The 24,530-nt window shown below is 35.3% G+C and overlaps 1 protein-coding gene across 1 annotated transcript; it reads right to left on the bottom strand.

Annotated features, from left to right (window-relative positions):
- Positions 1-15,472: 15,472 nt before the first annotated feature.
- On the bottom strand, positions 15,473-17,443 carry LOC149851305 (uncharacterized). The gene is made up of 3 exons (XM_090008167.1): positions 17,405-17,443; positions 17,151-17,226; positions 15,473-17,004 (listed from the first exon to the last, which is right to left on the bottom strand). Exons 1-3 carry the CDS (start codon positions 17,441-17,443, stop codon positions 15,701-15,703), a joined length of 1,419 nt encoding a protein of 472 aa, XP_089864293.1. The 3' UTR covers positions 15,473-15,700.
- Positions 17,444-24,530: the final 7,087 nt, after the last annotated feature.

Here is a 24,530-nt window from a genome sequence, read left to right on the forward strand (position 1 = left end):
ATTAACTTTGTTCATTTTCTTTGAATGTAGTTTAGATATAATTTTGCTTTATACATTGTAATGCAATTGGCCCCTTTAGTCGTTTATTATTTGTGTTAGTTTTAGAATTAGTAGTTGTTGACTGTTATTTATTAGATTAATTTATACTAGAATGCATGCAGTTTACTAAGTTTTAATTGTGTAAATAAGTTAGGTCTTGTTTAGAACGTAGTTAGATTAAGTAAACTCCAGTAGGTTAAACTAGTTCCTACTTTAACGTAAAAGTAGTAGTCAATTCAATTGGCTCACTAGGGTTCCGTAATTAGCTTATATTAAGACTATTGTATTAGGTTAGTCAATCAGATTATTCTAATTCTTAATGGCAGTGTAGTTTAAAATAGTTAGTCATGATGTGTAAGTTGGAATTACTTTAGAATTAAGTTGCTCAAGTTCTTGTTATACTTAGAAAATTAGTTTAATTGATGTCATTCAATGACTTTTAGTTAATCCTAGCATTTTGTTTGACGGTAAGTGCAAGTGTTTTAAGCAATAGTGTGAACATTGAAATAATTCAAGTGAATAGTGTACTGAAGTAGAAACCTAGTTTTTGCATTGATTTTCGCTCGTTACCTTATGTGCATTATTCTGAGTTTTCTCAAAATGACTATTCTATGCTATTCATTAGCATGTTAACTATGTGCAAACAAAAAATCAACTCGTTTTGAGTTGATTTAGTTTGCCTTTTAAGCGTTCTACAAAATTAGGTTTTTCGCGATTTTAGACTTTGGGTCAAACGGTTCTAGAATTTTGATCATACTTGAAACGCTTATATCCGGAGTTTCCGGATGAGTTTTTCAATTCCGTAAAATTTGACAGACTCTTGAGTCTGTCAGAAAGAGAACAAAAGATAAATATTTAGATTCAAACTTAGTCTGCCCCTTCAAATATCCTGTTTACAAAAACCTATCATAATTCGATTTTGCACTATTTAGGGACAAAAGAGTCATTTACCTAGTTGCTCGATTTTACATAATTTTTAGTATTTTCTAGCATGTAGTTAGTGAATTAACAACAATTAGACTAGTTAGAGTGTATTTAATTAGTTAGTTTAGCTAGAAAGTATAGTTTTAGTTTTCTTTGTTTTTAATTGTAGTTTAATTTAATAATTGGTTCAGAAATAGTTGTAGACGTAACTTAGAATTAATTATTGACTCCATACTGACTCTTTATTTTCGTTGTTTTAGGTTGATAAGTTAAAAACAGATCTACAGGTGTATGTACAATGCGAAGTGCAGATGTACGTGTGGTGAAAAGACAAAATTACCCCTGGCGATCTGGAGAAGACTTAGCAAGTTGTTTCAGTTCATTTTCATTTTTAGATTGTCATTTAATTAGAATTGTAATGTTAGCATAGTTGTAAACAGTTGCGATATTAATAAACTGATGTTTTAAGTTTAATTTGAATATATCCCATTCCTTGTGGATTCGACCCGTACTCGCCACATTCGTGGAAAGTCGGTTTATTATTACTTGATGTGTGATTTTCGAAAATGATTTCAACGATGAAAATAAGGTTTAAAAATAAGCACTTACAAAAAACCATCAAGTTTTTGGCGCCATTGCCGGGGAACAATGATTATATTCTAATTATTTCTGAGATTTCAGTTTATTAATATGTGTTTAGTTAGTTGTTTTTTATTTGTTTTAGTCAATAGGATTTAACATAGTTAGCAAATATAGGATTCACATGCTATTTTTCTTAGAATTCACTGAATTACATGATTCAAGGAGCGGATAGACAGGTAAGTTTAGAGAACATAGCTTGTGCTTTTCTATATTTGCTAAAATTACTAATTTAAATCTAGATCTCTCTTTGTTATTTTAATCACATAGAGTAATTCTGACATAGTTTAGTTGTTTTATGTGTTAGTGCTTTTATTTTGTTAATAGTTATTCAGGGTGTATCATATGTATATTAGAAATAAAATTGTTATTTGTTTTATGTTTGGGTTTGATTTTTTTGTTTCGGATTTCATCGTTGTCATGCGTGAACACTTTTCCATCTGATGCTTCAATGCATGAGTTCAAGTTACCAAACATAGAGCACGCCTTCAGGAGCAGACCATTGACCAGATCAGCAAAAAACTATGCTTTCGTATATGCATAGTGGTGGTGCGAAGTCAAGTCAATCATCGGCTTCAGAGACTTGGGCATATCAGGTTGTATCTATCCTTTCTCCTGTATCTATATTATCGTTTTAGTGTGCATCTACATTGCAATTTTATATCTCTGCATGCCACTAGGGACAGTGTCATTCAAGCATGGGTGGGGGTGGTTAAGTAGATACACACTATTTTATTCTATTTATCATGTTTTAGTAGCTAAGACTCATAAATTAGGCGTTTCAGAAATTTTTTTAGCATATATGAATGTTTTTGATATAATCTGGCATGTTAGAAATTTTTAGAAGCCCCATGAGAAATTTTTTTCTGAACAAAGCTAAAAAGAGTCAGTATTTATGTAAAGTTCAAAGAAAAGATTGTATTTGAATGTGAAAAGAAAATTTTGAATCACAAAGTATAAGTATGCACAGTGTGAAATAAACTACTAAGTAAATGAAAAATATAGGAAAAAGCTCGAGCTCAAAAGAAAAGATCCTGCGTTAGGTTGTTTGGATGATTTCACAATCCTAAATAAGATGAGTTCAGAAGCTAGTTAAAGCGTTTGAATTCCACCCGGAAAGGAGAATGAAAACTTTGTGAGCCTCAGAAGCTTAGACCAAACACAAGTTAAAGTGTTTGAACCTCATGTCGAAAGGATAAATGAAGGAAGTCACTTTTGTGCCTAGTTAATGTCCTCGACATACAAATAGTGGTACAAGAAGGCATTAACATTGCACAGGGTACAAAAGCAGACCACACACAAGCTATCAAATGGAAAGAAAAGAAAAGAAAAGAATTGAAAAATTGGAAAAATTGAAAATTCAATGAAAAAGGAAAGGAGAGCTTCAATGAAAAAGAAAAAGCCATTACTTAGAAGTAGAATGAAAGACTGTGCAGAAAAATATGCAAGTGATGAAAAATGAATAATAATATGATAATACACGATTTTCTGAGAAACAATCATAGATAAATGCGCTTTTTAGAAGAGTGAAAGGAAAATTTTTATCGTGGAGGCATAAAATCTCTAATTATGTTATGAGAAGTAAAAAATTACATGAAATGTCTACTAAATTTGATTTCGAGAATTGCCTAACATTTTATAAGAAAATTTTGAAGTTCTGCATGATTTTTTATGTTTGTGGGTAGCATCTCTGCAAACCCTCACGAGACCTCGCTCGTCCACCGGGGTAACCCAGGGGTTTAAAGGGCTTGTTGCATGTGTTGAATGCAACCGTGACTCCTACGAAAGTGAGTTAGTTGTTTAATAAGTTTGCATTTTATTAGGGTAGTCCATAGCTTCGTTGCGAGGGTAGGGTGTATTGCTGGGGACTAGCAATTATTCTAGCATAGGGATATTTGATGATACATTAATTATGCATAAATATAATAAATTTTTATTACATAAATGCATCATTTATAGGTTTATAACCCACACTTAGATGCATATAGATGTCATTGAGTTACAGTTCGAATTTCGTTTGAATCAGACTTAAAACGAGAGAGATATTGCATTTTTAGTGAAACGAGTCGAACCTCGGGGCAAACCGGGTTATTTCGGATCCAAACAACCATTTTGGGCCTTGGATCTGGACAAAATGCATCATATCCAACCCAGCTCAGACCCAAATTCATTTTTCAGAAAGAATTGCTAAAACCCCCTTTGAAAAGGGCGCCCAACTATTAGTTATTTTTTTATCCTCTTTCTGGAATTTCCAAAAAGAGGGACCTTTGGTATAAAACTGAAGAGACGCCCAAGAGGGGGCGTCTTTGCCTAGGAAATCATGCCCTAGGAGCCCGACTCTTGCTCCTTCATCTTCTCCCCCAGTCACCATCACACCTCCTTCTTCTTCATCTTCTGGTTTGCCAAAGTTGCAGCATCCATTGGAGTCGCCGCCACTCCTCTTCCACCGTTTCTACCGCACATGCCTTCCTTGTCTTCTCCCCTTGCTGGAACTAAAGCCTCATGCTCCATTTTTTTGCAGGAACTTGCAGCTATGGAAGGACTCCAACCATGGCATGGGTGTTGTCTGCCCTGCCATGGCTAGTCGGCCCTACCCCCATCTGGCTTTCTCCCTTCACCATTGGATTCACGCCACCTTCGGAGTTTCACTTGCTGCACGTTCCAGCTTTCTGCAGCAAAGCAGGGTTAGACAACATCAACAAGGGTTATTTTGGCACAGCTTCAAGGCAAATTTTGCTCTACCTCGTCCTCCCATTCGCCGAACAATCCCAATGTGAGGTTTGTCTTTCTTTTCTCCTTTCTTTTAGGTAAAAACCTCTGTGCGTGTTTTTCTATTTGTTGCATGTGTTTTCCTATGTTTTCCAGCCTTAGTGTTAGCGTGTTAGTGCCCAAACCAGCACTGCAATTTGTATTTAGGTATTTAGTTTAATCTTGTTTACGTTTTCATATTTGTATATGTATTTTCCTCTATGGCATCTAAATTGGCTGGGTTACTTCCAGCCGGCTAAAACCGTGGAGTGCAAGGTTCAATTCAATAAAATGGCAGAAATTAGGCGTGTTTTATTAATTGTTTAATTAGTTTTTAGTGTTGTTTAAGTAGCGTGCGCTGTGTGTGTTAGAGAGATTGCAAAAAGCCCAAAATTTGGGTGGATTTCCCCAACCGATTTAGGCATCATAGTGTAAACATTTTTTTGTTGAAATTTTCTGTGTTAATAGCCTTTAGGTAATTGTTCAATAGCTAATTAAGAAGCTTAAGTAGCCTGCAGCAGAATAGGTTAATGATATATTGGATTAACTTTGTTCATTTTCTTTGAATGTAGTTTAGATATAATTTTGCTTTATACATTGTAATGCAATTGGCCCCTTTAGTCGTTTATTGTTTGTGTTAGTTTTAGAATTAGTAGTTGTTGACTGTTATTTATTAGATTAATTTATACTAGAATGCATGCAGTTTACTAAGTTTTAATTGTGTAAATAAGTTGGGTCTTGTTTAGAACGTAGTTAGATTAAGTAAACTCCAGTAGGTTAAACTAGTTCCTACTTTAACGTAAAAGTAGTAGTCAATTCAATTGGCTCACTAGGGTTCCGTAATTAGCTTATATTAAGACTATTGTATTAGGTTAGTCAATCAGATTATTCTAATTCTTAATGGCAGTGTAGTTTAGAATAGTTAGTCATGATGTGTAAGTTGGAATTACTTTAGAATTAAGTTGCTCAAGTTCTTGTTATACTTAGAAAATTAGTTTAATTGATGTCATTCAATGACTTAAAGTTAATCCTAGCATTTTGTTTGACTGTAAGTGCAAGTGTTTTAAGCAATAGTGTGAACATTGAATTAATTCAAGTGAATAGTGTACTGAAGTAGAAACCTAGTTTTTGCATTGATTTTCGCTCGTTACCTTATGTGCATTATTCTGAGTTTTCTCAAAATGACTATTCTATGCTATTCATTAGTGTGTTAACTGTGTGCAAACCAAAAATCAACTTGTTTTGAGTTGATTTAGTTTGCCTTTTAAGCGTTCTACAAAATTAGGTTTTTCGCGATTTTAGACTTTGGGCCAAACGGTTCTAGAATTTTGATCGAACTTGAAACGCTTATATCCAGAGTTTCCGGATGAGTTTTTCAATTCCGTAAAGTTTGACAGACTCTTGAGTCTGTCAGAAAGAGAACAAAAGATAAATACTTAGAATCAAACTTAGTCTGCCCCTTCAAATATCCTGTTTGTGAAAACCTATCAGAATTCGATTTTGCACTATTTTGGGACAAAAGAGTCATTTAGCTAGTTGCTCGATTTTACATAATTTTTAGTATTTTCTAGCATGTAGTTAGTGAATTAACAACAATTAGACTAGTTAGAGTGTATTTAATTAGTTAGTTTAGCTAGAAAGTATAGTTTTAGTTTTCTTTGTTTTTAATTGTAGTTTAATTTAATAATTGGTTCAGAAATAGTTGTAGACGTAACTTAGAATTAATTATTGACTCCATACTGACTCTTTATTTTCGTTGTTTTAGGTTGATAATTTAGAAACAGATCTAGAGGTGTATGTACAATACGAAGTGAAGATGTACGTGTGGTGAAAAGACAAAATTACCCCTAGCGATCTGGAGAAGACTTAGCAAGTTGTTTCAGTTCATTTTCATTTTTAGATTGTCATTTAATTAGAATTGTAATGTTAGCATAGTTGTAAACAGTTGTGATATTAATAAATTGATATTTTATGTTTAATTTGAATGTATCTCGTTCCCTGTGGATTCGACCCGTACTTGCCACATTCGTGGAAAGTCGGTTTATTATTACTTGATGGATGATTTTTCAAAATGATTTCAATGATGAAAATAAGGTTTAAAAATAAGCACTTACAAAGAACCATCATAATGCATAAAATTAAAAAAGAGCACACTTACGAAGCAATGTTAGTCAGTTGGATGAGCTTTGAGCCAAACTTTTTCATCGGCTCTAATACAAAGTTATAACACCCCAAATTTTTATCCAAAAAATTGCAAAAAATAATTTTTTTTCAAATGGTTATGACAACAAAAATTCAAAATTGGATAAAAGCTTTGGGCGAGTTAGAAATTCATCACATCATTCATATATCAACTTAAAATTTTAACATCAATATTTAATAAAATTCTATTACAAAATTTAAATTAATAATACCAGAGTCTTATTCAATGTCCATAAAATAAATATGAATGCTCATAATTCAAAACACTAGCATAAGTGAAAAAGATTTGGCTTGGGTCCCGCCGCAACCTCCCACCATCGCATTGGTCATCTATTCGTTACTTAAAAAAAAGGTTTTTATAATAGGGTCAGACTTAATAAGTTCTTAGTGGGAAAGCGTTATTCAATACACGTAAATTAAAACATGCATGCAAAAGCATATTCTTACACTCACACATACAAATATCAATCAACACTTTAAGGATACATGCACTACAATGCTTCACATGATTACTAATCATACACACTTGCGATTTTCTTTCAATCATAAGTAGTTGAATAAACATGGACACTTAGATATGCATGAGCAATTAAAGATGCATGCACTTATCATTGCAGAATGGACCATTTATGCATGAGTTGGCCAATTTTCTTTTTATTGCATTTGAAAAAAAAAATTGAGAAACTCATCATACACGGTTGGCATAAAATCCTTTGTAATTAAATCATTTTTTTTTGTAGAGAGTGAACTGACCCCACTGGAAAATCTAATCAGCTCCTACTTAATTAATATATTTTTGGATCATTCAAAAACCCTTGGTGCCTCGAATTTGGGCTAATTGGCTATGCTCGATTTGCCCGTATTTGGCTACAATGCAACATGTATATATACATATTTTTTTCCTAAGACTCGAAACTAGAGTCTTGTCTCACATGTATATGCATGTGTACACCTCTGATTCAGTGTGTATACATGCATATGTGTACCAAGCTCAATTATATTGTAAACTCTTTAAAACCGATTTAATAGAAATCAATTTTTTTAGAGGGTTTTCTATCAAAAAATTGTCTCTACTCTAAATATGATAAATCTGATATTGAATCTTCACATAGGAGGTTTGGTACAAGATATATTTATTTAGAATCAGTATAAACTCATAAATATGAGTTTTGATCTACGTGTAGAGAACAGGAACCCTACCTATTTTTCGATGAAAATGACTTCATTATCTGAAAAATAAGTTTCTCCACCCGAATCACCTCCTTCTTTTCGTGTGATAGCTGCAGCTCGATGCTCAGCCCCCCTTTAACGTGTGGTACAATCCTCTTTATAATGTGACAGAAGAAAGACCAAGAAAAGAAGGGAAGAAGAAGAAGAAGAAGAGATGCAAAAATGGCCAAATGGAGGGGGGGGGGGGGGGGGGTGAGCCCCTCCTTCTCTTTTATAGGCCCTAGCCTAGTTCAAGGTGATAAGATTTAATCTTAGCCCTTGATTTAGATCTCCTACCTCCTTCCTTTTCTCTTTTCTTAATTTTCTTAATCATGTATTTATTTTATTTTATTTTTATGTCTTACAATATATATACTTTTTTTTACTTAGTTAATCAAGGTTAGGTGCCCATATGATGTACTATTATGTACATCATATGATTTAATGCCATACAAGGAGGGTCCACAAGGCTGAACGTCTCCCCCTTGTGTGGCTTTTTTTTTCAAATTTCAAACTAGTCAAACTTGCTTGCTTGGCAAGCAAGTTGACTTGGTCCTCTTTTTTTTTTTCTTTTTTTCTTTCCTTCCACTATTCTTTCCATATCTCATTGTTTTTCTTCTTTGCTATTCAGCCCATCCTAGAACCTTCTAGGATGGGAAGGCCCCTCTTGGAAAGGTTTTCCTTGATTTTGGTAACTTTTGACTTAATTTTTTTTAAATTGATTTTTGAAAACTTTTAAGAAACTTGTAATTTAAAGTTTTAAATAAAATTTTCTCAATTTAACCTTAAGGCACCACATAGGATGGGCCTCATAGGGGATGACCCACCAATGGACCTCTACTTCTTTATTGGTTTTGGTTAAATCCAATTTTTTATTCCATAATTTCTCTATTTTATTAATTGACTTTATTTGATATTTTGGATTTTCTAAAACCATATTTAAATTTTAAATGGAATGACTCTACATGTAATCTAAATTATTTTAAATTTATATGCAATTCTTTTAAATACTAATTTATTATAATTAACTAAATTCTCTACTCAGAAATGTCATTTTTACTAAAATTAATTTCGAATGCGATTTTTACTAGGGTCGGCAAGATACTTAGTCGTTTTATTTTTTTTATAAAATCTACTCTATTTAGTTCATAGCTCTTATTATCATTACTCATTTATTATTTATGAGAATATTCATGAAAATCATAGGTATTATATGTACGGTGAAATTTTAGAAAAAATTAATAAAACCTATGAAAATCTCGGTGCATACCAGCATACTAACGACAATAATTAGCATTGTCAGTAGATTACAACTAATCAGCATATTGACGATGATAATTATCATTATCAATATGTTGATCTTTTGTAATTTATTGGCAACATATTGACGACGATAATTATTGTCATCAACATATTACAAATAATCAACATGTTGATGATGATAATTATTGTTGTCAATATGCCAATTATTTGTAATATGTTAACAATGATAATTATCATTGCCAATAGATTATAAATAATCAACATATTGACAATAATAATTAACGTAGTCACTATATTGAGCATTTGACATCTTATTGATGATGATAATTATCATCGTCAATAGATTATAAATAATCACCATATTGATGATGATAATTGTCATCGTCAATAGATTATAAATAATCAACATATTGACAACGATAATTATCATCGCCAACATGCTGATTATTTCTAATCTGGTAAATATGATAATTATCATCATTAATAGATTATAAATAATCAGTATATTGACAATGATAATTATCATTGATTCTATGATAAGCATTTGACAACTTATTGACGATGATAATTATCATCATCGATATGTTGTCAATAGATTACAAATGATCAGCATATTGACGATGATAATTATCATCGTTAATATGTTGATTATTTGTAATCTACTGACGACAATAATTATTATTGTTAATATGCTAGTATGCCAACGATAATCATTGTGAACTATATTAATTTAAAAAAAAAAAATTGAATATAGCTGATGGTAAAAATAATTATCTATATCTCTTATACCGACGATAATTTATCATCGGCTTTATTAGTTTCAAAAAAAAAAAGAATTGGATATAATTGATGATAAAAATTGTTGGGTATATTTTTTATGTTGACGATAATTTTTCGTCAGCTATGTTAGTTTCAAAAAAAAAAAGAAACAAAAATTAGACATAGCCTGTAATGCCTCAAAATTTCCAACTTGAAAATGTAGAATTTTAACCCCAATTTTTTTTGAAATAGCATAGCGGAAAATAGTTTAGGTTTGAAAAGTCAGACAATTTCGGTCGATTACAAAAATGAGTTACATATTTGAAATTGAGATCCATCTTACAAACCAAAGGAAGTAAATATAATTCCATGAGACTAAGATAGTTTTAAATGTTATACATCCCCAAATGTTTAATAAAATATCTCATTAAAATGAGACACTTGGCAGCTGATTTCAAGATCGGCAACTTAATTAGGGAATATTGGATCAGGGCCTCGCCACACACTATCTCTCACACCGCATCATTGTTCATCACCTGCACTCCATGAAACATGGTGAAAACTCTTGCGAGACGGTAAACAAACTTAAGCATCATGCATTATAATAAGTAATCAAAACATATATCATAACATGTATCAAGGCAGTCATATCATTATGCATCTTTGACATCTTATCATGAGATATCAAGTAATCAATATAAATAACATGATCATAGTCTTAATTATGCAATATCAATATGATTAACATGATCATAATCTCAACTATGCAATAACATTATAAATAACATGATCATAATCTCAAATATGAAATAACAATATGAATAACATGATCATAATCTCAAATAAATCGCAACTAACTATGTTAGTAAGTTAGCAGGGTTAGTATTATTATGTTTTGATAGTCTTTTCTCCTCTGGGTAGACAGAGATATTTGTCATTATGTTAGCTAGAGTATACTACGATGTTCATTATGAAAATTGTATATTTGTCATAGTACCTACTGACCGGATAAACCAACCCAAACTCACAGTTGACAAAGGACCGAGAGATATTCGGCGCAAGGGCAAACCTGGATTGCAATCCCTATCGCTGCAACAACTGAGGCCTACCGTTTATCCGGTGACCTAAACCTCCCTGACTTTGAGTGACGGAGGTCTAAGGATGCCTCTGCTCCTTAATTTTTCAAGTCGGTATGACATGTAGCTACAACCTACATGTGATATTTGTCACTCAGGGTTGTACCAAACCACCCTCTCTCAGGTGGACCAAAGTGTGAATGGGTGACATGGCCGGCTCCATCTTCATTATAGGTAGTTAGTCTTCGACCTCTATCTGATGATAATCCATCTTGTCTAATGAAAAGTCAAAGTTAGGTCTAACGACATGTTAAATTTTTTGACTTGTCGTCAGACATTGTCTAACGACAAGTCAAACCTTTTGACTTATCGTCAAACAAAATTGATCGTGATTGTTGTCCTGTGTTGGCCATTACTCTCTAATTGTGCATTCTTTTAAGGTGTAGTTTGGTGTGTTGAAAATTTAACATTCTCTACTTTAAATAATCTTTTTGGTAAAAAACCAAATTTGATTGATTTGATGGTCAAAATAAGAGTTAAAGTGGACCCTACTCGAAAATAGTTTTTTTAGGTAGACAAATCAACTTATTTTGGTTATAACTTTGCGCTTTAGTATCAAAATGACTTGATTTTATCATGTTTGAAAGGTAGGACTCTCTAGTTTAAACTTTTTTTTGGACAAGTCTTAAGGATGTTGTTTTATAGGCCAAAAGTGCAATGAAAGTAGAGAGTATACCAAGAAAATTTGGGTCAATTGGCTTTTAAAAAATTGACCTTTGACACAAGATTGATAGGTCAAAATTGGGGTGGCTACACCACAAGAATAACATGATCCAAGCATAGATTTTTACTAACCTAAACATGTAAAACACAATTTGAGGATCAGATGCGCAAAAAGATAAAAAATAGGAAATATTATAGTTTTGTTCTAAGGGGTTCCTTACCCACAAGTGTAGCCAATGTTGTCTTATATATATATATATATATATATATATATATATATATATATATATATATATATATATATATATAAGAAATCTATTATTGTGATGTTTTTCATATACTTGACCTGTAGATGTGTTCGACATGGGCAATTTGCAAGGAAAAGATATTTAAATCATGTTTAATCAATAAAAAACATGATCTTTTAAGCCATGAATATTTATAAAAATCTTAAAATGTTGAGTTTTAAACTTCATAAAATCTTACCTGTGTGTAAGAATCATATGACAAAAAAGTTGATTTTTATAAAATCAGGTATGTAGAACACTTTTGTATGATAAACTTTAAGGAAAAGATGGAAAAACCCTTCAAAAGCTTGGTAGGCTAGAAAAGTGATAGGCAACTATATATATATATATATATATATATATATATATATAGAGAGAGAGAGAGAGAGAGAGAGAGAGAGTTGCCTACCACATTTCTTGCCTACCACCAACCTACCAAGCTTTTAATGGGTCTTTCTACGTTTTTCTTAAATGTGACGTACAAATGTGTTATACATGCTTGATTTTATAGAAACTCTTATGTTGTCCAATTTTGACCCACAAATAAGTTTTTATAATGCTTAAAAATACATGGTCTAAAATTTTCATAAATATTCAAGACTTAAAAAATATAGTTTTATAAAAAAAATGATCCAAGTATCATTTTTGAGCAATCAATTATGCCAAACACATCTGATAAGAGAAAAACAACATAAAAATATAAGAAACGTGATAGCTGCCTACCAATTTTATGGCCGACGGATGGTTAGATTTAAGAAAAACATGAAAAAACCTTTCAAATGCAGCAGTAAGCCAGAAAAGTAGTAGGCAGTTACCACACACACACACACACACATATATATATATATATATATATATATATAGATAGATAGATAGATAGATAGATAGATAGATAGATATAGGGGGTAAATATTAACTACTAATGAAGGTACATAACTAACGAGATTTTTTGTAGATCAAATGTTACATATGTGATTATGATAAGTAATTAAGTTTTTAAAGGAGTCCAAAAATCAATGGCCCACAATGTATAAAAAATTTATAACTCAAAAAATCATATTTTTACATCAGAAAAGCACAATCCAAGACTTGATCCTCAAAAAACAAACCATGCTGAACACATATGTGTGATTAAATTGAGTTGATACAACTTGCACCTATGACTTTTAGCTGACCAGTCTCATACTTTTATTAGTAGCTAATATATATATATATATATATATATATATAGAGAGAGAGAGAGAGAGAGGTGGTAATTGCTAACCATGCTTTTGAAGGGTTTTTTATGTTTTCTTTAAATCTAACCATTCAATACAAATGTGTTCTATATACTTGATTTTATAGGAATGGAGTCTTGGATCATTTGATTCCGATAAGTAAGCAGGTTTTTATAAGGTTTAAAAATCGCTAATCTAAGATTTTCATAAAATATTTCAAGCTTAAAAAATCATATTTTGTTTATAAAAAAAAGACTGTCTAACACATATGTACGGTCAAATTTGCTGAATTTGCATGGTCAAAAACTTATAAATAAGCTCTTGAATCAAACTTTTTGGATGCCTTTCAAAAATTTCACAAAGATGATTTTTAAATCCTTGTAAAACCTTACCTACATGTCAACGAAGTTTGACAGACAGTTTAGGTCTTCTCACTAAATGGTCCACCTACCTATCCCTACTTTGGGAAATAATATTTAGGGATATTTTCCAAAAATCTCGACTGTACCGATTCCATCTTCATGATTGAAAACCTATAAACAAATTACCTGGTCAATTTTTTTGATGCGTATAATGTAACAAAATTTAAAACAAAACTATGGATGTCTAGATCCTTATAAAATCCTATCTGTACACCAAACAAACTTGATCCAAAAGGTGATTCATAGGTTTTTGGTCTATAAGATCACATCCGTATGGACAGATTTTCTCAAAAACATCTCTAAAATTGAATTTTGAAGGCTAAAACAAGTAGGTGGACCACTTAAGCATTGTTTGGATGACACCCCACCCAAAACCCAGTTTTGGGTGATCAATTGGGTTTTCAGCCCCAAACCCAGGTTTTGATGTGTTTGGGTGACAACAAAATCTGGTTGAAAACCAACAGAGTCCGCTTGTCTGGTAGGAGCAGCTGGTGCACGTCATCTTTCGTTGGGACATTGCAAGTTCAAACCCAATGGTATAGTTGTATAACTGGTAAGGGTCTGTCTAACCCCAGTTTGCCCTTTAAAAAAAATCTGGTTGAAAACCTGGGGAGAGTTCAAACCTAGCCTCCCTCACATCATCATCAACTCCCACAAATTCTCTCTCCCCTCCCCCCACCTCCCTACATACCAATGGAGTCCAGCCGGAAAATGGCCGAAAAACCCCTCTTTATTTTTGTGTTTTCAGCAATGGTGGTGGCTGGCCAGCCACCAACAGAGAAATGGCCGGCCAGCCACCTTTTTTTAACAGTTTTTTTGAAAAATAAGGCTGGCCAACTATTTTCCGACCAGCCACTGGTCAGGAAATGGCTGGTCTGGGGTCGCCCATGCCTCTTGACCCCAGGCTGGCCATTTTTTGGCTGATGGCCGGCTAGCTATTTTCTGGTGGCTAGCCATTCCTCTCTCTTTTTTTCACAATTTAATGGCTGATTGGCCATTTTCTGACCAGCCGCCGGTTGAAAAATGACCCACTTTTTTTTTTCTCATTTTGGTTTTTTGTGACTAAAAACTGAAAACTAGGTTTTTGGCCACCCAAACAACTCAACAGGGCTAGTGTTTGCAAACTAGGTTTGGGTTGGTAAAACCCTAGGTTTTAACTCCTATCTATCTCCATTACACACATGTGGGCAAGGAAGCCTGTAATTGGAACTCATAGGGGAGGTTGTTTTAACTAAATCTGAATGTATTCGGCATATGATCAAAATTATAAGTATACAATCTTGGATCATAAATTTTTTTAACATAAAAATATCTATTTTATCATAAAATCTAAAAATTTAATACATTGTTGGCCATTGATTTTTCAACACTTAAAATCTAATATATATACATTAAAAAATCATGATCCAAAGGTCAGTTTCTGCTAAACTTAATTTATAATCTGAAGGGTCAGATCTGAAAAAAAAAAACTGAAACAAAATAAAACATATTACATTTTTTTCACTAAGAGGTTTCTTACCCACAAGGGTAGCAAACATTACCCCTACATGTATGCTGAACAGAAATCCATCGAATCCACATGCTACGATGCGCACGGAGTTGTCATTTTGACCAGAAAGCACACTGTACAGTTCAGCTTGCTGCTTGTGAAGGGCGTGAAGTAGTTGAATACTGCGATTGGCTTCCCGCATTTACTCCACATGCCTGCATGTCTCTGCCACTCGCAGAGTGCAAGGAGGAGCGCCACATGCAGACTTCAATATGTATAGCTAAAATGATTTGATTCAACTTGACATTTCATCAACAGAAATAGAAATTAGAAACTCTTATGCCCCACCACATTCGCATCACCTAGAGACCATTCTATTCCACTACACGAACCCTAGGCCTCTTACCCTGGAAAAAAAAAAAGATCAAAAAGACAATAAAAAAAGGCAGAGAGAGAGAGAGAGAGCAATGGCATATGACTCGAGTACTTCAACATCTATTTTTATATAAATAATAACATGATACGTTGGTAACAACAATAAAAATATACTCCAACCCAACCCCAGCTAAGAAAAAAGATAAAAACTAAGGATTCCCCCCCACGTGAGTATGAACCAAACAGACCAACTTCCTACACTGAGCGCCAACTCAACGAGCCGACCCGGTTCGGTCCAGAGGTTGGACCGGTTGTGCGGATCGGTTCATCACATGACGGAGCAGCTGTTGGCGTTCTCATCACTGAAGAAATGGGTGGCGTACTCGGCCGACTCGGAGGGCGGGGGCTGGTAAGCAAAGGCAGCGGCCGGCGGCCGGCTGTAGGCCATCTGGAGGTACCGCTCGTTCGCAGCGGCCACCTGCCGGTTGTTCATCATGGCTAGGTACTGCTGGTAGTAGGGGTTCCCGGCCAGAGACTCCGGCGTGGCTCCCTGCAAATATCCGCCGGTGTTCATCATGGCTGGCACGCCGTGGCTGGCCGGAAACCCGCCCATCTGAAAACCACCACCACCAACATGAGCAGCAGCATGACCACCATTAGTATTAACTTCCATGTTCTGAAAACCATGCATTTGGTGACCACCACCTTCGTTTTTCCCACCCTTCTTGCCTCCATTGTTGTTGCCACCACCATTATTGGGGGGCTTGCCACCACCATTATTGGGGGGCTTACCACCACCATTAGCACCATTAGGCATCTTATTCTTACCATTGCTATCACCACCACCACCACCACCACTAGTTTTTACATCAATAAAGCCAACGTTTTTACCACCATTTTTTCCACCACTCCCTTGATCTGTATTGTTCCCACCTTTCTTACCACCACCACTGCCGCCATTTTTAGCGTCACCATGACCACCTTTGTTTTGGGGATTGGAATCTCCACCACCACCCTTTTTCCCATTCTCTCCACCCTTTTTCCCACCATTTTTTTCATTCACAATATGTTGGTTGCCTTTCATGACTTGACCCTCATTCGCCGGCTTTGCTTGCTTCAGGGACTGCATCTTGTTGAACACATCGATCTCATCCTCATCGCATTCGTCGTCGTCATCATAGGCGTCGAAATCATCATCATCGTCACCGAAATCATCTTCCACCGGCATGTTGAACTTGACGGATTTGGGGTCTTTGAATGGGAGTTTCATGTCTTTGAAATGAGGAAGGAACTTCATGTCCTTCACGCCTTTGGCCATCTGCTGCTGCTGCTGGAGAAGCTGCTGTTGCTGCAGCAGCTGCTGGTGTTGCTGCATAAGCTGCTGTTGTTGTTGTTGTTGCTGCTGATTGCCTCTCTGATCTTTGCCGCCCTTTTGAGTTTTGCCATCCTTCTGGTTATTACTGTTGTCAAGTTGAAACTTCTGAATTTGGGAGTTGAATTGGTTTCCCTTCTGACCCCACAACTCTGCATGCTTTCCTGATTTTTCCAGTTTCTTGATCAGAGTTGCCGGATCTACATTACCTGAAACCGTCACCTTCCCCTGTTCCGCATCAATGGTGGTCGTATAGACCCCTGAAAATTAATCCCCACAGAAAAGAAGAAAATAAATAACTGCAGAAGCAGCGATTAAAAAAGCAAGCAAGCGGACGGATTAAAACAACAACAAGGTGAACTCGAATGAACAGAAACAAATTGTAAATTTGAGAAATGGTATTCACCGTCTATTTTCTGCAGCAGCTTCTTCACCTTCTGCTTACATCCATCGCAATGAATGTTCACTTTGAGCACACACGTCTGAAAGAAGAACAAAACAGAGAACACTCAGAAAGCAGATTAAAGAAGAACCAAGATTTGGCAATAAGAACAGTCGAACTGCATTAAATGGAATAGTTCAAACAAAAAAGTGAGAAGACAGGAAAACAGAGGATGAATATTTGCAAGATCTGGGCTTTTGGAAGCAAAACAAAAGTACCTGGATCTTCAAGAACTTGATATCTTCTTCTTTACTCATTCTTTCCACTCACAATGGAACAAGAAAAACCAAAAAGAGTTTACAGAGAGAGAGAGAGAGTCTAATACCAAAAAACCATGGATAGGGCCATTTTTAAAAGGCGGTCGAGAGAGAGAGAGGCGGTGATTTTTGCCAATGGAAAGAGAGTTGTTGGAGGCGGAACAGATTAAAATATAACTTAGCTGCTATTTCTAGTTGCCCTTCCTGTTGTGGAGCCTCCAGTACCCTCTCTCCTTCTTTTATCGTAGATTATTTATTTATTCAAAGTGATTCATCCACTTTTTCCTACTTTTTCAACACCACTTTTTTTCTCAGCTAAGTTTTCTATCGTTCCAATTATTATTACAAACAATGCCCCCCACAAACAAGCCGGCTCGCTCCCCACCTCGGCTTTCTAATCAGCTCCAAAGTTTACTTCCCCCGAGAAATTACTCGCCAGGACAGTTCTAACTCGGCGATTAGTCGCGGGGGGCAGGGGAGGACCCCCCCCCCCCCCCCCTGTGCGAGTCCCTAACTCTTACATCACCCACGCTTGGCCGAGGAAGATGGGATCACCCAAAACCTATATTAAGTTTACAATAGTTTAGTGGTCAATCCATGCTATTCTGTATAAGCAAGATTCACATGAAGGGGGACAGTGGGATCCTGTAGTCATGTACATAGGTAAGTCTAAAAGGGGACCAATCTTGATTCTTGAGGGCTATCCCAATGTGAGATGGATAGTTGGTTGGTTGTGGGTATCCCATTGTACAACAGTAGCAGTTTGCTACTATGTTAGAACTTTTTTATCTCTCATAGTTTGATTGATGGTTGTGAAGCCTATTCTGTACAATGGTATGGCCTGGTAAAAACATTCAACAGCTGCATCAGAGTGAGATGGCTGGCTCGGTGAGTCGCAATCGTACAATGGTATCACTTCACCATAAAGTCTGCAAAATGCCTAAAAACGATGGTCACAACTTGCTACTTATCAAGGGAAATGCTGTTACGGGTACATGGTCTCCGAGTTACCTGTGGAAATCACGAACCAGATGCATGGCTTGACAGTGCACGTCAAAAAAGATGAAAGTGTGACTAATTGGTTTGATGATTGGATGAATGTTTCAACTTTATCTCTTTTTTGTTTTTTTTGTTTAATAACTGTGCATGCAATATATTATTTCTCTCTCTCTCTCTCTCAACAGCCAACAATGAATGGTGGTAGGAAATCGAGGAGGCTGTGCCCCATTTTTGGAAATACTCTTAGGGCACCTTTGGAAGCTAGAAAATGGGTTGAAAAAATGCAGGTAGAAAAGAAAAAAACAAAATTTTTAATCATTTCAAACAAGATTATTTTTGAAAGAAAAGTCTTTTGTGAAAAGTCTGGTTTTTTACTAAGAAAAATTCTTTCGCATAAGAGGTCGATGAATTTTTCTTATCAAAAATTCTTTTTCATTAAGGTAATCATTCACCCAAGATTAGGGGTGCCAACAGGTCGGGTTTGGTTCGGACCTAACTGAAACCAGACTTGAACCAGATTTTTGGGTACGGTATCAGGTCCGAACCCAGGGTCCATTATAAGAAAAACCATATCCGGACCTGATAAAAACTACATGAACCAAACCTAGACCATACTAGGTAAAACCATCTTTTTTATCATTTTTACATTGAAATTTTGTGTCTTAATCGAAACTTGGGTTGGGTTCAGATCTGGTATAAAATTTCACAAACTATACCCAGGTCCATGTATTAATCAGACCTTCGGGTCTTAATCCAGTCTTCTTATTTATCACCATACCTGGACCCTATAGAGTTTGGTTCGGGTCGAGTCTGGGTAAACCAGGCCTGTTGACACCTCTACCCATGATACATCTCATTCCATGGGCTGTTAGAAGAGCTTTCTCCATCTTAATCTTCCTCTCAATCCCTACCATTTTCAGGTCTCTCTCTTGTTGGTATGGTGACTTAAGTCACTGTCATTAAAATATACATCTCAGCCCCCACAAACTTGTTTGTTTGTGTTGATATGTATTAAGGAAAATGATTGTAGTTATATAATTTTAATTAAACCTAAACTAATTTCAATTTCTCTTTCTTGTTACGTATACTCTCTCTTCTCATCTCTCTCATCCGCACTACACTCTCACTCCCATTTCTTCAACTTGGCGTCAAACCCCATCCCTTTCACATGCCTAAGTGAAAGGTGCAGGGTGTGGAGTTGTTTTTTGTAGAGGATGTTTCTGCATATAAATAAGATAATAAGAGAGTGATACCGATTGAACCTTGATAAATTTGTGGTTTGAGGGCTGAATTCGATTTTCAGGTGGATTCTTTGGATTTCTTGTGTATCAAGGTGTGATCCTTTTACTCTATCAACCTCTAGGAGCATGTAAGCATGTAGATGAAGTTTTATTTAAAACCATGCAAGCTTATTTAAAATTTTGGCATGTTTGGGAGGCAATTTAATATGTGCATCATGAGTGTTTTCTGCTAAAAAATTTATGGTATGCTACCAGATTTTATGAAGTTGACAAACCATGTTTAGATTTGAGCTTTGTAGAAATTTTGCATGCCCATGACGGTTGTATGTTTAGAAAATGGTGTTTTTAAAAGCATACATGTGTGTTTAAGTGAGTATGAGCTTTAAATGCCAATTTAAACATGTTTCTCGTAGAAATCTATGCTAGAATTGTTTACCATTGTATTTTCTGATGAAAATTCATGAAAATTCTATTTTTGAATCTTGATTTTTTTGTTCGACCTTGTCTGAGGATGACTCCTGCAGATTCAGAGTTGATTCCCTCATGTCATGCTCTTTGTTCTATCCTTGAAGGTCAACTTCTGCATATTTGAAGTTGACTCCCTCACATTCTTAGTTGTTTGTGCTTCTAGGGGATAGAGAGTCGACTCCTGAACTCAAGAGAGTAAACTATTGTGTGTATTTGATTTCTATAGAGCTCGATAGTCGACTCCTATAATCAAAGAGTTGACTCCTACAATGTAAGAGTTGACTTCTACAACTCAAGAGTCAACTCCTACATACTGTGAGTTGACTTTTGTAGCTCAAAAGTTGACTCCTGTGTGTTATTTAAGTTCTGTTTGGCTCAAGAGTTGGCTCTTGAACTCAAAAAAGTTAACTCTTGAGTGGGTTATGAGATTTATATGATGGATTTTTATGTGAGTAAAGGTTGTTCAGCCTGAGATTCGATGAAACCAACTCAAAGTAGTTGTGTATGAGTTGTTGAGATCAGTGTTTGTTGATTTTTATTAATCTTTGTAAAATGAGACACCCATTTGTTTTCAGTTGGTCCAAGGAGGGACCCTGTTCGTGTTAAGATGCACGGGTGGTATGCAAACATGCATGTGTGGTGTGATGCATATGGATACCCTTATATTCTTTTTTTTTCAGTTAATGTATTGATGATGTGGCAATACGTAGATCTAAATGCATGATATATAGTTGTTTGCATGTATTGCAAGTGTAGCAATACGTAACTGGGGTGCTTATGTAAGCATGAATTTCTTAGTTTTGTATTATAAGGTTGACAATATATAGAGGATTGCATATGACATGAGCATGTATGTCAGATTTGGGGTGTTGACCCTAAGTGTAGCTTATGTGGGCATTAGCCTATGGTACTAAGAGGGTATTGTATGATACATAAATAATTAATATTAATAATAAGTGATAATGCATGAAAATGCATTCATTATTATTAATAAATTCATACATTTATGTATCTTTTACTGTGTTAAAGTTCATGTTTATGATATTTTAGGTGTCAGAGAGCTACGATTCAAATTTTGTTCAATTTGGAGTTAAAACGACCAAGTTATAGTCGTTTTACGGTTTTGGAGCAAATTTCGAGGAGAATCGGTTCCTCATCCGGTCCGAATAACATTTGGTGGATCTTGGATCGGGTCCACATGTGATTAGTAATCCAACCCACTTAAATTCATTACAAAAATCCATAAAACGTCCCTCCTATTTGGTGCCACCCCTTTTTGCAAAATAGAGTAGGCTTAGGTAGTATTTCGAAATAGCTTTTATTTTTTGGACCCTTTTTGTAATTCTTGTAAAACCTAGAATTTAATATAAAAACTCACTTTAAGGAAGACGTGAATTAGTTCTGGCCCTCCTTTCACAGCAACCCTCTCTCTCTATGATCTCCCCTCTCTCTTTTTGATCTCCCCTCTCTCTTTCACACAAAAATCTTTTTCTCCCTTCTCTAACCTCGATTTTGTCTTCTTCTTATTCACTATTTCTTCTTTTTTTGTCCTTCTCTTCTCTATTTCTACTGATTCTTGTAGAATCAGTGTGGGATCCACTCTGGGAGCTGCTGCATGCTGCATAAGGCAAAGACTCGCTCTTTTCTCAACACAGGCCATCGAGAAACACCAGATCTACGATTCAGTATTTCTTTCTTCTCTCTTTTTTTATTGTAGATTATAATTTTTTATTTCTGTTTTATTTAGCGTGATTTATTTTTATGAATTAGGTTAGATTAGATTATGTTTATGAATCTGCATTTAATTTGCAGTTTGTATTAGTTTTTTTTATTGAAAATAAAATTAAACAGCAAGATCGATCGACGGTTTGGATTGATCCTCCTTCAATCCAAACTGTTGATCGATTTAAATTAGCATTTTTCTTCTTTTCTGCAATTTTTATTTTAATGTTTTTTTTGTTTTTTTCATCTTTCTGATTAAATAGAATATTATTGTAATTTTTTATCTTCATTTTATTTTCGTTATTTTTATTGATTACAAAAACAAAAAAAATTTAGATAGATTGATGGCTCAGATTGGTCATCGTCCAACTCGAGCCATCATCTAGATCTAGATTGACGTTCTTTATTAATTTAATTTTTTGATTTAATTTTTATTAGTTTATTTTGTTTGATTAATTATTATCTGAATTTGTTTAGTCTTTTGTTCTGTTGATTTGTTATAATTAATTTTTTTAGAAATTATTAACTGGAGTATTGGTTTAGTTTAGAAAAGTCGATAGTTAATTTTCTGGGTTTTCATTTTAATTTTCCTATTTTTGTTTTAAGCGTATCTGGACTTCTCGAATTCATTTTTTAAATCCATAAATTGGATTTGGCTTTTGGATGAGTCTATTTGCATTCTACAAATTTTTGTCAGGTTTCGATGCTGATTGATAGACTATTGCATCATTTTATGCGAATCTATCCAGAAACACCCGTTTTCTACTTTTTTGCAATTTTTTTGTTGGCATAATTGTTTTTGGGAGTTTTGTGAGGAGTTTTTCAACTCCGTAAACTGCATTGAATTTCTGATCGTGTCAGGAATGACTCTGAAAATTTTTAGCAGGATTCAATGCAGTTTATCTGTCTGTTTTGCAGATTTATGAAAACCTATTCTGATAGGAAATCTGCCAGTACTTGAGTTGAAGCCTTATCGGCCACACTCAAGTACACCTTTCTAGGTGACTAGCAAACACTCCCTATCATCATTGCAATGGACCTGACGAGTGATAAAGAGCATCAATTGATTCAGATCCTGCAAGAGCACAAGATGGCAATAGGGTGGTCCATTGCGGATTTGAAGGGGATTGACCCCTCCTTTTGCATGCATAGGATTATCGTGGATGAGGGTACTAAATCCTCTCAAGAAATGCAAAGGAGGTTGAATCCCAATATGAAGGAGATGGTTAAGAAAGGAGGTCGTAAAGTGGTTGGATGTAGGGATTATCTATCCCATGTCTGATAGCTAGTGGGTGAGCCCTACGCAGGTTATCCCCAAGAAATCGGGGCTCACAGTGACGATAAATGAGAAAAGAGAGTGCATCCCCATGAGAACCACCACAGGGTAGCAAGTTTGCATTGACTATAGGAGATTAAACAATGCAACGAGGAAAGACCACTTCTTGTTGCCATTCATTGACCAGATCCTTGAGCGACTCGCAGGCCAGAGTTATTTATGTTTCTTGGATGATCAAGTGGGCGTTCACCTTGAGGATCAGGAGAAGGCCACCTTCACATGTCTGTATGGCACCTTCACATTTCGACGTATGCTGTTTGGGCTATGCAATGCCCCCAACAACTTCTCGGACATGGTAGACGACGTCCTCGAGATATTCATGGATGACTTCTTGGTATATGGCTCATCTTTTGAGAATTATGTCTAAAAGTTAACCCGAGTATTGAAATAGTATATGGAGACAAATCTGGTGCTTAGTTCGGAAAAGAGCCACTTCATGGTAAAACAAGAAATAGTGTTGGGCCACATCGTGTCCCAGAGAGGTATTGAGGTAGACAAGGCCAAGGTGGAGACTATTGCTAAACTTACTCCACCTACCTCAGTACGCCAGATTCTGTCATTTTTAAGGATGCTAAATTTTACAGACGATTTATCAAAGATTTTAGCAAAATCTTCTGACCCTTGTATGCACTGCTTTCTAAGAAGATGCCCTTTCATTTCGATTCTGAGTGCATATAGGCTTTCCTTACACTTAAGAAAGCCTTAATTTCAGCCTCAATTTTGTGATCTCTAGATTGAGCGCTTCCCTTCGAAATAATGTGTGACACATCTGATTACGCGGTCGAAGCCATTCTCAGCCAGAGGATTGATAGAAAGCCTTGTGTGATTTATTATGCTAGTAGGACCCTCTTTGATGCTCAGCTGAACTATACCACCACAGAGAATGAACTACTAGCAATAGTATTCATATTAGAAAAGTCTTGGTCATACTTGTTGGGTTCTAAGGTAGTCGCCTATTCGGATCATGTCGCTTTGCAGTATTTGATGAGTAAGAAGGACACCAAGCCATGACTCATTCGATGGATCTTGCTACTATAAGAGTTCGATCTCGAGCTTCGAGATAAAAGCGGTAGTGGAAATGTAGTAGCAAATCATTTGTCGAAACTGACAATGGAGTCATCCCCTCAGCTGGGGCCAATCAATGACTCCTTCTTGGATGAGCAGATCTTGAACGTTCAGTGTCTTCTCTGGTTTTGCCAACATTGTTAATTATCTGGTGACCAAAAAGTTTCCTGCGCATTGAAGCAGAGCTGAAAAAGATCGATTTATGGTGCAGGTGAAGCATTACTTCTGGGAGGATCCAAAACTTTTTTGATTGGGG

Source organism: Nuphar pumila, chromosome 1 (assembly GCF_984573655.1).
Source record: "Nuphar pumila chromosome 1, dmNupPumi1.hap1.1, whole genome shotgun sequence".
In the NCBI taxonomy this organism is placed as follows: domain Eukaryota; kingdom Viridiplantae; phylum Streptophyta; class Magnoliopsida; order Nymphaeales; family Nymphaeaceae; genus Nuphar; species Nuphar pumila.

Bases quoted from the DNA above. Each gene is read 5' to 3' on its own strand.
- LOC149851305 (XM_090008167.1), bottom strand. From the start codon at position 17,443: ATGAGTAAAGAAGAAGATATCAAGTTCTTGAAGATCCAG. The intron at 17,227-17,404 runs GTACTTTTGTTT...TTCTTCTTTCAG, and splicing joins TCAAGTTCTTGAAGATCCAG to ACGTGTGTGCTCAAAGTGAA. The intron at 17,005-17,150 runs GTGAATACCATT...ATTAATTTTCAG, and splicing joins GCTGCTGCAGAAAATAGACG to GGGTCTATACGACCACCATT.